Consider the following 15,150-nt stretch of genomic DNA (forward strand, 5'->3'; position numbering starts at 1 on the left):
GTAATGCACAGGCAGTTCCACAGACCGCTCCCCTGCCAGAGTGTGTTCTGGGTGGCAGCCTGAGCCCCCTTGCCCAGCTGCACCTCAGACTCCCAAATGCTGTGCTGTTCCCTGCAGCTGGGTCTTTGCTCCCTTCTCTATATTCTTGCTATATGCTCAACATATTTGTCCTTCGGAGCTTGCTTCGATCTCAGTTCTTCCAGGAAGCTTCCTTGGACTTTCCTATTCTTTAGAAAGATAGGTCCAGAAAAACAAAAACATAAACAAACAAGACTTAAAGTACTCTGAGCTCAAGTGGAGCATAAGCCTGGGAGAAAATCTTCCAAAGTGCTGGGGAAAGATCCCCAGAGTCAGTGATATTACTGTGGGGACAAATGCTGCTGCAGTCTGGGAAAGGGAATTAACTTATGAGTAATAGACAGAAAACAAAGACCCACCCCTGCATCATCATGTCAGCAATTAGAGGGAATAGGAGGTCCAGACGCCCCCACACACAGACAGTGAGTCAGAGGCACAGCCCAGGAGAACTGTGCTGTGCACTGAGGCCACCCGCTCCTGCGCGTCCCGCAGCGCTGCCCTGGGGGGCGGCGGGCAACGGGTACCTGTGCCTTTTATTCCAGGCTTTAAACAGCCGTGCTATTTAGATCAGCGAACACACATCGATTACCTGTCATGTGCTAGCCATGATACTTGGTAGTTTTAGACATCGCCTTGGTTTCCTCCTCTGGTAAACGTTTTACAAGTTCCCGTTTCTGGGGAAAGATGTTGCTGTGTAAGGGTTTCATGAAGTTCTGATGAAGGCAGAACAGACCCTGCTTCATGGAGCTCACTTTCCTGCGAGCAGAGGGAGAGCCCCTCGTAGGCACCCCTCGGAGTGCATGAGTATTTTCTAAGTGCCAAACCTGACCCTGGATCACCCAGTGTGAACCTGTCACCTGAAGGTGTGTGTTGCCACCTTGGTTCGGTGTTGTTGTCTGTGCCAGAAACAAGATGTTGTTCCTCTGCCTTCCTCTTGAGAGGTCACACACACACAGCCAGGACCGTGCCTGGGGCCCTGGACGTGCTGGTGCACCCCTGTGCACTTCGGTTTCCCTCTCTACAGGGAGCAAGGACAGGTGCGGTCCAGGAAGCCAGGTCCCCGGCAGCCGTGAAGGTGGAGCCTTGGGCACCACCCCCCTGCTCTGTCCTCTCCTGGGCCTCCCTTCCTCAGGGGAGCACAGGGGCAGGAGCTGCCTCCTAGGTGAGTTGGGATGCCTGGGCACATGGCAGGGTCTGTCCTCCTCCCCTTTCCTTGGGCTTGGCTTTCCCAGAAAGCAGCAGGGCCTCGCTTCCCACCTGGGGGAGACCTATGAGAATTCAGACGCCCCGTGGCCGCAGTAAACTAGAAGTGACCCAGACAACAGGTCTGTCTCCATGTCTTTCCCTCCCGCCATAAAGACAGTTCACTCTCCTCCTCTAAGATGGATGAGCTCTGCCCTGTGCCCTCTTCTCTGTCAGCTCCAGTCCTGGGTACAGCTGTGCTACTTGGGCCAGCGAACACGTATCGATTACCTGTCATGTGCTCGCCATGATGCTTGGTATTTGGAGAACTGTGTTAGTTTTAGGCAAGCATTCAGCTGTGATGGGGACCTCACAAATAGTGACCAACACACACAAAAAGCATTGTTGGCTTTTAAAAAGCAGCTCGACCACGCCGCTGAAGAGTCCAGAGGGAGGAGCAGTGGGAGCTGTAGCCGCCCCTCAGCACGGTGTGGGCACAGGCCCTTTTGAGCCCACTCGCTCGCTGCAGGCTGTGGTTTTGTCCTCGTCCCTGAAGGGCTGCTGAGCTTTGAGGTGTCTAGCTTACTTCTGGGGAGGAGGCATAGGGGTGAGGGAGGCTGAAGGACACAAGCTCTCTTTCAGAGCAGGTCCCAGGAGCCATGTCTCCTGGCTAGAGCTTTGCCACGTAGACTGCTTTCCGCCGTGAGGAGCCAGTGCAGTGAGTAGAGCTTTCCAACAGGTGGCATGTGAGCCTATGGTGCTGCCACAGCTGCGAAGGGTAAGGTGGAACCCTTACCCCTGGGGGGAGAGACTCCTGGGGTCCAGTTCTCCGTGCTCCAGGGTGCAGCACCTGGCGTGGTGCCAGGGGGCTGAAGGGCTCCTCTCTTTACACAACCTTTGTTGAGTGGCGCTGTGTGCCATGAGCTCAGGGGATCTTCCTTTGGTGTGGGCTGCTCCAGTCCTCCTATGCGTCCAGTCGTCTTCCAAGGCCTGTGGTATGCCGTAGGCATGACTGAGTTGCAATACATGTCCCCAGGACGAAGGAGGACCTGAGACCCAGACTCACTTTAGAATGAGTTGAGCTCAGCCATGCAGAACAGGGCTGGGTGATCCTCTCTACCCAGGGGCCTTTGGTAAATCACACTTCTGCACGTCTGCACCTCGTGGTGCCTACTCAGAGAGGAGGAGAGGTGGTCACTCTTCATGGGCTCTGGAAAATTCTGAACTCTCTCTTGTCTTTAAACACAGTACCCGGCAGTGCCACTTGCTTTTGGACGTCTTCAACTCCACGGAGCACGAGCTGACCATCGGTGCCAGGAACAATGAGGAGCTCACCCTGCATGCCGGCGAGTGCCAGCGGTGAGTGTTCTGCCTGCTGCCAGGAGCATGGCTGGGCCCAGGGATGGCCCTGAAGTGGCAGTGTGGCAGTAGCAGCGGGCTCTCCACACCAAGAAGCTGTGTCTCTGGGCCCGGCTGGGGGTTAGGGCTGTGCACCTAGAGAAGGGATACTATTTTTTAGGTTTTAATTGCAAAATATTTAAAACATACAGAAAAATAAGAAATATAAGTAAAAGCGTTTTGCTATATTTACTCCAGATTTCTCCCTCCCCACCCCCTTCTGTCTTATTTTAAGGAAAGAAAATGTTTTCAAAAATACCTGGCATGTTAACATTATTAGTCAGCAGGGAAATGCAAATCTAGAGCACAGTCAGATCCACCGCGAGTCCTCAGCACAGTTAGAATGGTGTTGGCGAGGACGTGAAGCAACTGGAAGGCTGTAAGAAGTGTAGCTGCTGGAAGAATTGGCTGCAGCTCTTATAAAACCAACCCTGACCCTTGCCCAGATTCTCCAGCCCTAGTTAGTTACTCAAGAAAAACCAAACATATGGTCACCAAAAGAGCATTACAAGAGTGTTTCTAAACCAAAAACTAGAAAGAGTGCTGGTGCCCTTACAGAAAGAAAAGTAATTGGTGACATTTTCCTAAGAATGGGGTAGTACCCCAACACAAACAGAGGAGTTATTCCTCTGCTCATTGAGGGTGAGCCTCAGGGGCATCCAGAGTAGTGAAGGAGCCTGGAGCCAGCAGGGCCAGTCTGCGGCGGGAAAGGCTGGGATGGCTCTGACCTAAAGGGCAGAAGGTGGTTTCCTGGGTGATGGTCTGGTGTTTCCCTGTATGCAATTCACATCAAAGAAAGACTGTCAACAGACACTGTGCCTCAGTGTTTGCTGATCCACACGCCGAAGGGGCTGGGCCTGGTGCGTTTCTGCAATGGTATTTGAAGTGCAGAACTCATTTATTGGATGCCGGTTGGAGAGGAGAGTGGAGGGACAGATACGCATGGAAGCAGGTCTGGCCCAGTGGGTGTGCAAGGCGTTCACTGTGAGACCCTTCAGCTTTATATTGGGCATCATTTAAATAAGAAAATATTGGAAAAATAAGCAAAAGAAAAACAGCTGAACCCCTTCCTATCCACGTGGTGCCATCTTCCTTTCCCCGGGGGCAGCTCTGCCGAGGAGGTGATGTGGGTTGGCCTCATGCTCTGCCACTCTCATTGTATATATACATACCCAGAGCCAGGTCGTATTCTGAGTGTGTTTTTTTTTTAAATGGCCTAAGTGGTTCCTTATCATATATGTCCTTTTGAAAATCAAAATAAGCACTACTCTTTGGAGTGACAAATCCGGTTCTTTCATTTGACTGCTGTTAATATTTCACTGTGTAAATATGGCACCTGGCTCGTCTCTATGCCGATGCCCTCACCATGAGGCTCCCAGGATACTGGTATTTAATATGACTGTTAATGACACAGGAGTGTAGAGCAAGGGCCTGCAGCCCTGTGGGAGATAATTGGAAGCTGGAGACCAGTGGCTGGGGGCATTTATGAGCCTCCTTTGAGAGGAGCAGAGCGCCTCCCAGCACACTCCCAGTGTCACCTGGCTCTCCCTACCCCCAGCAGGACTTTCTGTGCAGTGTGTGCCCGCTCAGGCTCCTGTGCTCTGCTGGCAAATGTGCCGGAGGCTCCCAGGAGGAGGACAGAGCCTTCTGAGGCAGTGGTGCCAGCTGCTGCCCTGCTCCTTAGCTGTGAGGGGAACCCTCTGCCCCGTCCTCTTTGTCTAGAGGTCTTGCTGTAGCTCAAGATCCCAGAGAACATAAATCTGGTCTTCTTATGATACCAATATAAAACACTTTAAGAAGTATGCGTTGCCAAGCGTGTGCTGTGGTGTAGCTTACTCATTCTTGGCAGTGAGGAAGGCTGAATAATATTAGCAACCCCAGTCGCAAATAATTGCGATTTGGTTTTGTGCTTCAGGCTGCTGCTTTATTAAGCGTTTTGCTGAACTTCTCATTTCCAAAAGCTCGCAACTCACATGTTGTTTTAGTCATTCATAAAATATTCATTCAGTAAATATTGATGGTTAGAGAGCTTGCTATGGGGTGAGCCCCGCGTCAGGCTGCAGGGGCACCAAGGTCAATGGATGAGGACCCGTCTCGGCCAGGGCAGCACTGTGTGGGCACTGCAGGGTCTAGCCCAGGTGGGTGCCCCCTGCTCCTTGCTGTCCCTGTGGGGTGAGGAATGGTGGGCAGATGAGAGGCTGACATTAGGTCTGCCTGGAATGTCATCTTGGGCACTGTCCTCAGGGTCCCCACTACTGGGGGTGCCCACTAACCCCCAAGGACTCTGTTGTGAGCCCCTGCTGGAGATACCCCAAGGCCTAGGCCCAGGAAGACAGTTCTCTTCTGTGGTCAGGTGCATGCTCAGTCTGCACAGAGGGTTCGTGTCCTTTGGTTCTCGGGGCCAGTTTGGGGGGAGGTGGCAAGGCAGTGGTAGCAGCTGCCGCAATGGGATGCACCTTACACACCTAGGCATCCGTCAGCTCCACTCACACAGGGTTGGGCCCCTCTCTTCCCGGGCCTGGTCCCAGTCTCTCCTGGCACTCCCCTTCTCCATCGGGGACCTTTGTGTGGCCTTTGCTGAGTTGTGCTCAACATTGAAAATCCCACCTTCCGCCAGCAGAAGAAAGGGTGAGGGGAAGTGTTAGCTTTTCATTGCTACAACAAAACACTGGAGGTAACTAACTTATAAAGAGAAAAAGCATATTCATACTACCTGGCAGGTGACAGTGGTGGGAGTGCACATTGGGAGCAAGAAGTGATCATGTCTTGAACAAGGAGCAGAGAGAGAGAATGAGTGGGGAACTCTAAAGAGGCCACCAAGTCTGCCTTCCAGGGCGAGTCCCCACTGTGCTAAGCCCTCCCCTTCTTCGCCTCCCAGAGGTTCCGCAGCACTTCCTTGTAGCTCTGCTCTGGGTTGAAGTCTGGGACACAGTGGGCCCTGGGGGACAGTCAGATGATTTCCAAAGCAGAGGGGAAGCAATCGAATCTTTGGCTTTCAGGGAACTCATCCATCTTTCAACTCATCAGCTGCACATTTGCTGGGGCCAGGCCTCCTGCAGTGCAGGGAGGCTGGGGGGGGCGGGGCTGCTTGGGACAGGGCCTTGTGGCTCCCTGGCAGGAGTCTGCTCACCTGCAGGACGTCCCAGGCCCCTCAGGCTGCCACAGCAAACAACGTGCCACGGGCAAGGGCTGTGGGCAACAGGGTATGTCTCTGGAGGTGAGGGCCTGCCGAGGAGGCTGTGGCAGGTTCTTTGTCTGGCGAGGGCTGCTTCTGAGTCTGCTGTGTTTTCTCTACAGTGTCAACAGTAGAAGGGTGAGGGAGTTTTCAGGGCCTCTTTCTCAAAAGCACTCATCCTAAGCCCCTCTCACAGCTCCCCCCCCAGCATCACATCATGGATTAGGAGTTCAGCATGTGAATTTGGGGACACAGACATTCAGGCCATGGTATTCCATGCCCGGCTCTCCCAAGGCCATATCTTCTTTTTTTTTGCCAAATCAATTCATTGCATTCCCATAGCTCAGATCTTTCTGACATCAACTCAAAAGTCTTTAGTCCCAAGCCTCACTACCTGTCTGCATCAATGTGGGCAAGACTCAGGGTTCCATTGATCACAAGGCAGATGCTCTCCAGCTAAGGGTCTGGTTCCGGGCTTCTGAAATACAGTGGTGGGATAGGCATGGGATAAATGTTCCTTCCCATTCCTACAGGGAAGAGTAAGAAAAAGATCCTCATCCCAAGCAAGTCCAGAACGCAGCTGAGCAGCCAAGGCTGGAGAATAGCCTTTCTTGGCTTGATGCTGGCCTTCCAGATCCACCAGAATGGGCCCCCATTTCAGACCTATGAAGGTGGGGCCTCCTTCCAGACCCAGCACCCTGCAGCTCCACAAGGCAGAGATCCAGCCCCTAAAGTGCCTGTGTTCTTCTGAGCAGGAGCCATCTTGTCACACTGGTGGCTCCATGGTCCCTGCCCCAGTGTGGCTTTCTGATCTGCGCCAGGCTCCTGCACTTTGGGCCTGTGAGGTGAGGGCCATCCTTGATGACTTCTGAAGTGCCCTTGGGTCATTCGCCATTTGGGACAGGGAGTCCTGGGCTTCTGTTGAGGTGACTGAGTGACCCACCTGAGTGACCTGGTCACACCCTCTGTGTTCTTCTTTTCACTGTGGACAGGCTGAATGACAGAATTTTCTATGTTCTGCTTTTCTTTGGGTTACAATCTGTCTTTGTATCATTCTCTCATCTTGCTCTAAGAGGTCCAGAGAAACCAAGCCGCACCTCCAACCCTGTGCTGATGTTCTCCTCTGCCGAATTTCCAGCTGGCTGCTCACAGGCTCAGCCTCCCAGGGAGCACTGGCACGTGAGCACACGCCAGCTGTGGTCTTGCCTGGCCATGGCCAGGTGCCTTTCTGCTTCTGAGCTGCAGCATCATCTGCACCACCGTCTGAGGTCTCCTCAGAGTGGCCATCACCAGCCAGGTCCCGGGGGCGTCAGCTAGATGTCCTCTTCCACTGGCAGCCTCTCCAGCCCTCCCTGCTCTTTCGGGACACCTGCAGGACACCAGCTACACAGCTCTTCACAAGAGTCATCTGTCCACACCACGACATCACGACCCTTGGCAGAGTCGCCTTTGACAGGTGTTCGTGGCAGTGTAGGCCTGTTCTCAGGTGCACTCGCAGCCCTCCCAGGGTCTGCCTGGTCCCCAGCCCACAGCTGCTGTACGGTGTACGTCTTTGTGGCAGCAGCCCCCACTTTTAGTACCAGGTTTTTGTCTTGACCCCTGGGGCTACTGAGATCAAACCACTGCTTGTGAGAAGCTTGTTCCTCACACCCTGGAGGCAGCATTGAGGCCCAGCTGACTCTGCCTGGCCCTCACCCGCCTCCTGCTGTGCAGAGAGGCTTATCACTCTCCTCAGGTGAGGCTGAGGGAGGGGCCTTTCTTGGTTCCTGAGAGCACTAATCTTGTTCATGGGGCCACACTCAGGACCCAGTTACCTCCCGACGGCTCCCCCTCCTAATTCCATCACCGTGGGGTGGAGTGCATGTGCAGGGAGTGGTGGAAGAGCTGTCCAGAGACTGAGGGTTTGGGTTTTACAGATTAGGAACACCCCCTCACCACTGCATTTCCTAGAGAAATCTTTCTGATTTAAAGCACAGCATTTCAGCAGAGTGTGTAGAAGGTGCTTCTCCACATTCCAACTCTTCTCTGTGGGCCCTTGGGAGTCAGAGCACGTGCGTCTCGCAGCTGTGAGTCTCGGGGACCTGCTCAGCGTGCGTCTGTGACTCAGGACAGTGGGTGAGCTTCACTTTTGATGAGAGGTTTAGTGCTGCTGGTTCTGTGGTGAGTACGTTTTCTGTGCTCCCCACTGTCGGTCGTGACGTGGATAGAAATGTCCTGCCAGGCCTGCGGCTGTGGGAGCCTTCCTCTCCTGCCCAGGCCTGTGCTGTTGAGGTCTCTTGCTCGGCCTCTTCACCCTCACCGCTGATCTTTGAGGCATGGACTGTGAGCCTGTTTTCCCTGTGAGAGAGGAGTCAAGGCTGCCGTGGCCACACAGCTGGCTGGAGCTGGACTGTGGCTGCAGGGCACCAGCTGCACAGCTCTTCATGAGAGTTGTCTTCTGTGGCTGGGCTGTGTCCCCAGAGCTGGGCATCCCTTCTCACCTAGCTTCAGAAAGGCACCCGAGACGGTGGAAGGCTTTTCTGAGTCAGAATGACACTGGCCCCAAACAGACCAGAATTAAGGTATGATAATTGTTGTTTGCTTAATTATCAAACCATTAAAATTAAATTTCACAATAACCCTCACTAATGCATAAATCTATTTTTAATTTATGGTGATAGATGTTGTCTCATTACATGCTTCAAGAGACTGTTTTGTCCTCCTGTGCTGCGGAAGACTGCGTTCTTTTGCAGGAAACCTGGCACTGAAGTGTCGGCACATGGCAGGGTTTGGGGCCTGGAGGATCTGGATGGACCCACCCTGTTGTCTGCTTTGTCAGTGTACCCAGATGGACCACAGAGCAGCTTTGGTGCAGGACGACCCAGGAGGGGACAGCCCACAGCTCGGGGGCCCTGAGCTTTCTGTGTAGCTCTGTCTCCCAGGGACTGTGCCAAGCCGCACATTCCTATTCCTGCCCGTCCAAGCACAGAACAGCACAGAAGGCACATACCTGGCTCTTCCCCCAGCTGTCTGTAACGCTGTTTCTCATTTGGTTCCTTCAGACACTCCAAGGAACACTGTGGATCGTCAAAGTGAGACCTAATCTGCGGAGGGAGACTAGTTTTATCACTAATTGTGTCAGTTATATTTGTGTGGCTGTGACCAAAATACCCCAGAAGAACAACTTAGAAGAGGAAATTTATTTTGGCCCATGGCTTCAGAGGTTCAGTTTGTAGCCAGCTGACTATTGCTCTGGGTTCAGGGTGAGGCAGAACGTCGTGGAGAAAGGTGTCAAGGAGCACGGCTCTGCTCACAGCCACCAGGAAGCAACAGAACTAGGGCCAAAGTACAAGGCCTAAGCGCAGACCCCCAGTGACCTTCCGCCTCCACCACAGCACACCTGCCTAGGGTCACCACTTCCTCAGTCCATTCAAATTATTAGTCCATCAGATGGATTAATCTATCAAATGAATTATCCACTGACTACATTACACTCTTCTAGCCAATTCTTCTGCTCCAAATGCATTAACACATGAGCTAGTTGTTTAGGGGGCATTTCATATGCAAACCATAACACTAGTTGTTATTTAATGTTACCTATAATACTTTAGCACTTTTCCACCTCTCAGCCTGGGTGTTCCCTTCTGCAGTCTTTCTGAGTTACATATAATTAAAAAAAATTTTTCTGTGTACCTAGTTGTTCAATCTGAAAGGAAAGTAGGAGATTCCTTCAGAGACTTGGCTTCAGAAAAGGCACCTATGTGTTCTTGCACCATTGGTTGAGGCTCAGGTTTGCTTAGCCTACCCTGCAAGGGCTGGTAGAGCTGGGGGTTCTAGTGCCCTGTCCAGAGCAGCTTGTGAAGTGTTTCTAATAGAAACCCAGATGGCTCTTGAGGCAAGGGAAGCCTCCTAATGATCAATAGGCAGAGAGCAGAAATGCCAGAGTTCAGCCCGAGAAGCAGCTGAAATTGAGGTTCAGTAACTTGGAAGATGCGGTGGTTTGAAGACTCAGATGACAGGAGAAATTCTTTGCTTTTTGTGAGTACAGAAAAATATGACGGCTTGATTGGGTTTGCATACGCCTCGATGCTTTTGGTTCCTTAAAAATCCTAGCTGGGAGCTTTTCCTTCTGGGTATTTCTCTCTGTTATTCTTGATGACTTCCCCTATGGGACCATGTCTGAGTGTTCCCTTAGTGTGGGGCAGACAGGAGGGCCCCTGTTGATGTGTGGCTCGCCCTGTCTTTAGACCCTCAGCTGCTCACTGCCATGGCGGAGGCCCGTGAGCAGGCTTGAAGCCCAGGAGTCCTTCCCAGCCTGGCTCTGCTTGAGCTTCTTCAGTGTCTGGGGTGCGTCACCTAGCCTGTTGAGGTCCCAAGGGCTTTTGCATAAAATAGGAATAACAGTTCATGTCTGACAAGTGTTCTAAATAGTAAAATTAATCCTTGCCACACACCTACCACCATGCCTGTGCACCACGCATGAAAATCAGAGCAGGCCAGGGCCTGGGTGAAGGGTGTGCAATCAAGGGTGTGGGTTTCCTTTCTATGGAAATGACCTTCCCAATAGATGGGTCGACATACAAGCAGTATGAAAAGGCATGGGCACAGACCACCCCAAACAGCCCACAACACTTCAATAACTGACTGCACAGAGACCAGAGTGGAGGAGATATCAGAGAAAGAATCTAGAAAATTCATGGTTAAAATGTTCAATGAGCTAAAAGAAGACATAAGGAGTAAAATTAGAAAATACAGTAACTTAAAGACATAGAAATTCTGAAGAAGAAACAGAAGTCCTGGAAATGAAAGGCTCAGTAAATTAAATTAAAAATTCAATGAAACCAACAGACCACTCTGAAGATCGATTTTCAGGCCTTGAAGTATAATCTTGAAAATAAAGTTGACAATAAAGGAAATATGTTAAGAGAACATGACCATAATATTCAAGAAATCTGGGATACCATCAAGAGACAAAAATTAATCATTGAGGTAGACGAAAGCTCCAAAATACAAACAAAATGAATGCACAATCTTTTTGATGAAATCATTAATAGAAAACTTCCTAAATCTTAGAAATGAAATGGAAATCCAAATCCAAGATGAATAAAGAAAAGAAAAAAAGAGGGAAAAAACATACATAATGAACTCTGCAATAGGCAAGATCAAATGAGATCCCCTCCAAAACGTTATAGTGAAAACAAATGCCTAGTATACAGAAGAGGATAGAATTTTCAAAGCCACAAGAGGAAAGCAGCAGGTCACATTTAGAGATAAACCAAAGTTGTTTTCAACTTTTTTTTTTCAGCCTACCCCCTAAAAGCCAGGAGAGCCTGGAATATTATATATCAAGCCCTGAGAGAAAGTGGGGACGAACCAAGTTTACTATACCAGCAGTATTTGCCTTCAGAATGGAAGATGAAACAAAAACCTTCCATGATAAGCAGAAACTAAGAGCAATAACACAAGAGAAGGGAATTAAATAGATAAAAATAGGAAGAAAAAAAAGTCAGAGGCTGGGGTTGTAGCTCAGTGGTAGAGCACTTGCCTAGCGGGTAGGAGGCACTGGGTTCAATTGTTAGCACCACATAAAATAACTAAATAAAGTATACAATTCAGTGTTCTTTAAACAAAAAGTCAAATTGTCTTGCTTGCTGATGGCATGATCTTATATTTAGATCTTATATTTAGAAGACTCAGGTCATGACTTCTAGAACTGATACACTGAGTTAACAAAATAGCAGGATAGAAGATCAAAATACATAAATCAGTCACTTTGCTATATTCCAATAGTGAATCTGCTGAGAAAGCAATGAGGAAAAGTATACCATTTACAATAACCTCAAAATAAAATAAAACCAAATAAAACTTGGGAATTGATATAATGAAGAAGGTGTAAGACCTCCCTTATGAAAACTATAGAGCCCTGAAGAAAGAAGTCGAAGAAGACCTTAGAAGATGGAAAGTCCTCCCAGGTTTATGGAAAGTCAGAGTTAATATTGTCAAAATGACCCTACTACCAGAATCATTATATATATTAAATTCAATCTCCATCAAAACACCAATGGCATTCTTCACAGAACTAGAAAACTCATTTGGAAGTCCTAAAATTCATTTGGAAGAATATGAGACCCAGAATAGCCAAAGCAGTCCTGAGCGAAAAAAGAGCAATGCTGGAGGCATCACAGTAGCTGATCTCAAAAATTATACTACAGAGGTATAGTAATAAAGGAATAGTGTTGACACTAAGGCAGGTCTGAAGACCAACACAACAGCACAGAAGACACAGAGACAAAACCATGTAGATACAGTTATCTTATACTTGACGAAACGCCAAAAACATATGTTGGAGAAAATGTAGCCTTTTAAGCAAATGGTGCTTGGAAAATAGGGTGTCCTTATGTGGAAAAATGAAACGATCTCTCTCTGTCACCCTGCAAAAAGTCAACCCAGAGTGGACCTCAGACAGGACTGAGACCAGAAATTCTGCAACTGCTAGAAGAAAATGTTGACTCGACTCTCCAATGTATTGGCACAGGCACCGACTTACTTAACAAGATGGCAAGAAACAAAACCAAGAATCAATAATTGGGATGGCATCCAATTAGAAAGCTTCTGCACAGCAAAGGAAATGATGAGAGTGTGAGGAAAGAGCCTGTGGAAAGGGAGAAAATCTTTACCACCTGTACCTCAGATAGTGGATTAATATCCAGAATATATAAAGAACTCAAAAACCTTGATAGCAGGGGGAAAAAACCCCAATTCACAAGTGAGCAAAAAAACTAAACGGACTCTTCTCAAAAGTGGAACTACAAAAGGACCATCAGTATCTAACAAAGTGTCCAACATCTCTAGCAATCAGGGAAACGCCGTCAGAACTACAGTAAGATTTTACCTCATTCCAGTCAGATGGGCAATGATCAAGAATACAAATAATAGTAAATATTGACTACGTCGAAGGGGAAAAGGTACATGTATACGTTGTTGATGGGAATGCAAATTAGTGCAACCACTCTGTATAGCTGTATGGAGATTCCTCAAAAAACTGGGAATGCAGCCACCATATGACCCATCTATACCATTCCTTAGTATATGTTTGATCTCGCTATTTTACTTCTGTGGCCAAAAGTCCCAACAAGAACAATTTTAGAGAAGGAAAAGTATATTTGGGGGCTCATGTTTCAGAGGTCTCAGTCTATAGATAGCAACTCTTTTCCTCTGGGCCAGAGGTGAGGCAAAACGTCAGGTGGAAAGGTATGGTGGAGGGAAGCAGCTGGTACCCTCACTCCAGAAAGGAGAGAGAGGGTGGGGTAATGACTGTTCCACTCTAGGAGGACAAAATATTTACCTCAAAGGCACACCCCCGGGACTTATCTCCTCCAGCCACACCTACCTGTCTGCAATCACCACTCAGGGGACTAATGCATTGCTTAGGTTAAGGCTCTAAAAACCAATCTTCTCACCTCTAAACTTTCTTGCATTGTCTCACACATGAGCTTCTGGGGGACACCTCATATCTAAACCATAATATTACATATCTAAAAGATCTAAAATCAACATACTATTGGGATGCAATCACATCATGGTTTATAGTAGCACAATTCACAGTTGGTAAGCTATGGAACCAGTCCGGGTGCCCATCAACAGATAATTGGGTAAAGAAAATGTGGTATATGTATACATGCACCACTACTCAGCCATAAAGGATGAAATTATGGCATTTGCTAGGAAATGGATGAAACTGGGGATCATCATGCCAAGTGAATAAAGCCAGACCTAGAATCAAAGTTCTGAGATGCAGAAGTTAGACCAAAAGAGGGGAGGGACTTCTACTACGAAAACAGAAGAGAGATCAGTGGAGTAGAGGGAGGGGATTGAAGGGGGGAAGGCAGATGGGGAAAGGGAAGAATGGTGCAATGGATCTCACCTAATTTTCCTGGGTATATATATGAATCTCACCTTCATGCATATTCACAAGGTACTGACTGTTTAAAAACTACAAATAAATAGAAGAAAGATCAATAGGGTGGAGGGGCAGGAATAGGGCAAGTATTAGAATTGAATCAGAGCAGATTATGTAGCACGTTGGATACTTGTGTGAAAATGAACCCCAAATCATGTATAACAGAAGTGAGCTCAAAAAAGGAGGGATGCCCTCCCTGCCCTCGCCAGCCTGCAGATCCTGTGATGTGGGTGCATCCTGGGCCCTGGGAGACTCAAATCTCCCCTGCGACAGACACACTGCCAAGAGCAGGACTCCCAGTGCCAGACTGAGATTGGTGAGATCAGCGTCTGTGTCTGGCTCCTCTGTGACTGTCCCACCGCTTGGTCCTCCTGGCACTGGCTGGTTGGTGTTCAGGAAAGGTTTGGTCAGTGAGCCAGTGAGTTGGCGTCCTGTGCTGCAGGGCCCGGCGCCTCAGGCTCTTACTCTGGTCCTGCCTGGTCGTCAAGCAAGGCCTGACTTGGTCAGAAGGTCTCTCAGGGGAGCGTGGCAGTGTTTAACTCTGTTCACCCCGAAGAGTGGGCAGCCATGGCCCCAGTCTTGTATTTTCTTGGGTGTTTCCATTCTGGTTAGGGCTTATCAGTGACTCCCAAGGCCAGCGTGTCCTTGGCCACGGTCCTGCATGGGCCTGAGGACCTCACTTGCCCTTCCCCTCCTAGGGGCGGGAGTCCGGGGGCTGAGCCGCATTCCTGGATACCTCAGGTGAAGCCCTCCCGACTCTGTCCTCAGCCGTCTCTGCCATCTGTTAGGAAAGGCACTCACCTGGTCTCCTGGGAAAGGGGAGTCCCCAGACGCGGCGGAGGTGGCTGTCCCAGTTCTGCTGGTGCTGGGCTGGGACCTTACCTCCTGTTTTGTGGTGGAGATGAGGTGCCCCCCAAATCTCCTGTTAATGCAGGAACACTCAGAGGTGACAGGATGGCATTATGAGAGCTATAACCTCATCAGCATAAGGCGAGGTGGGAACTGTGGGCAGGTGAGTCACTGGGCTGTGCCCTGGAAGGGTGCATAGCCCCCACTCCATACTTCCTGTTGCCCTGAGCAGCCTTCCCTGCCATGCCCTTCCCGGGGTGTGCTGCCTCACCTGGGCCCAGAGCAGGGAGTCGGCCGTCTAGGCACTGAGCCTCCGAAACAGTGAGCCCCAACTGAACCTTCCCTCCTCTGAGTCGTTCTTGTTGGGTCTATTGGTCACAGTGATGAAGAAGGTGTCAGAAACGCTGCCCTCCTCTGCAGTTCGCCTCCTCCCCTGAGACAACTTCCGTGAAAGGCCGCAGCGGAAGGTCGCTGCTGATGGCCGTGTGCCATGGACACGTGAAGCATGGTGACACATTCTTTTCATCGA

The 15,150-nt window shown here is 49.7% G+C and overlaps 1 protein-coding gene across 5 annotated transcripts in view; it reads left to right on the plus strand.

Annotated features, from left to right (window-relative positions):
- Trappc9 (trafficking protein particle complex subunit 9) overlaps window positions 1-15,150 on the plus strand; it is a 503,680-nt gene that overhangs the window by 321,895 nt on the left and 166,635 nt on the right. For all 5 annotated transcript variants that reach the window (XM_077800373.1, XM_077800372.1, XM_077800369.1 and 2 more), the window contains one exon: window positions 2,509-2,619. In XM_077800373.1, coding sequence (XP_077656499.1) covers window positions 2,509-2,619 — 111 coding nt within the window. The remainder of the gene's footprint in view (window positions 1-2,508; window positions 2,620-15,150) is intronic.

Source organism: Urocitellus parryii, chromosome 7 (assembly GCF_045843805.1).
Source record: "Urocitellus parryii isolate mUroPar1 chromosome 7, mUroPar1.hap1, whole genome shotgun sequence".
NCBI classification, from domain to species: Eukaryota; Metazoa; Chordata; class Mammalia; order Rodentia; family Sciuridae; genus Urocitellus; species Urocitellus parryii.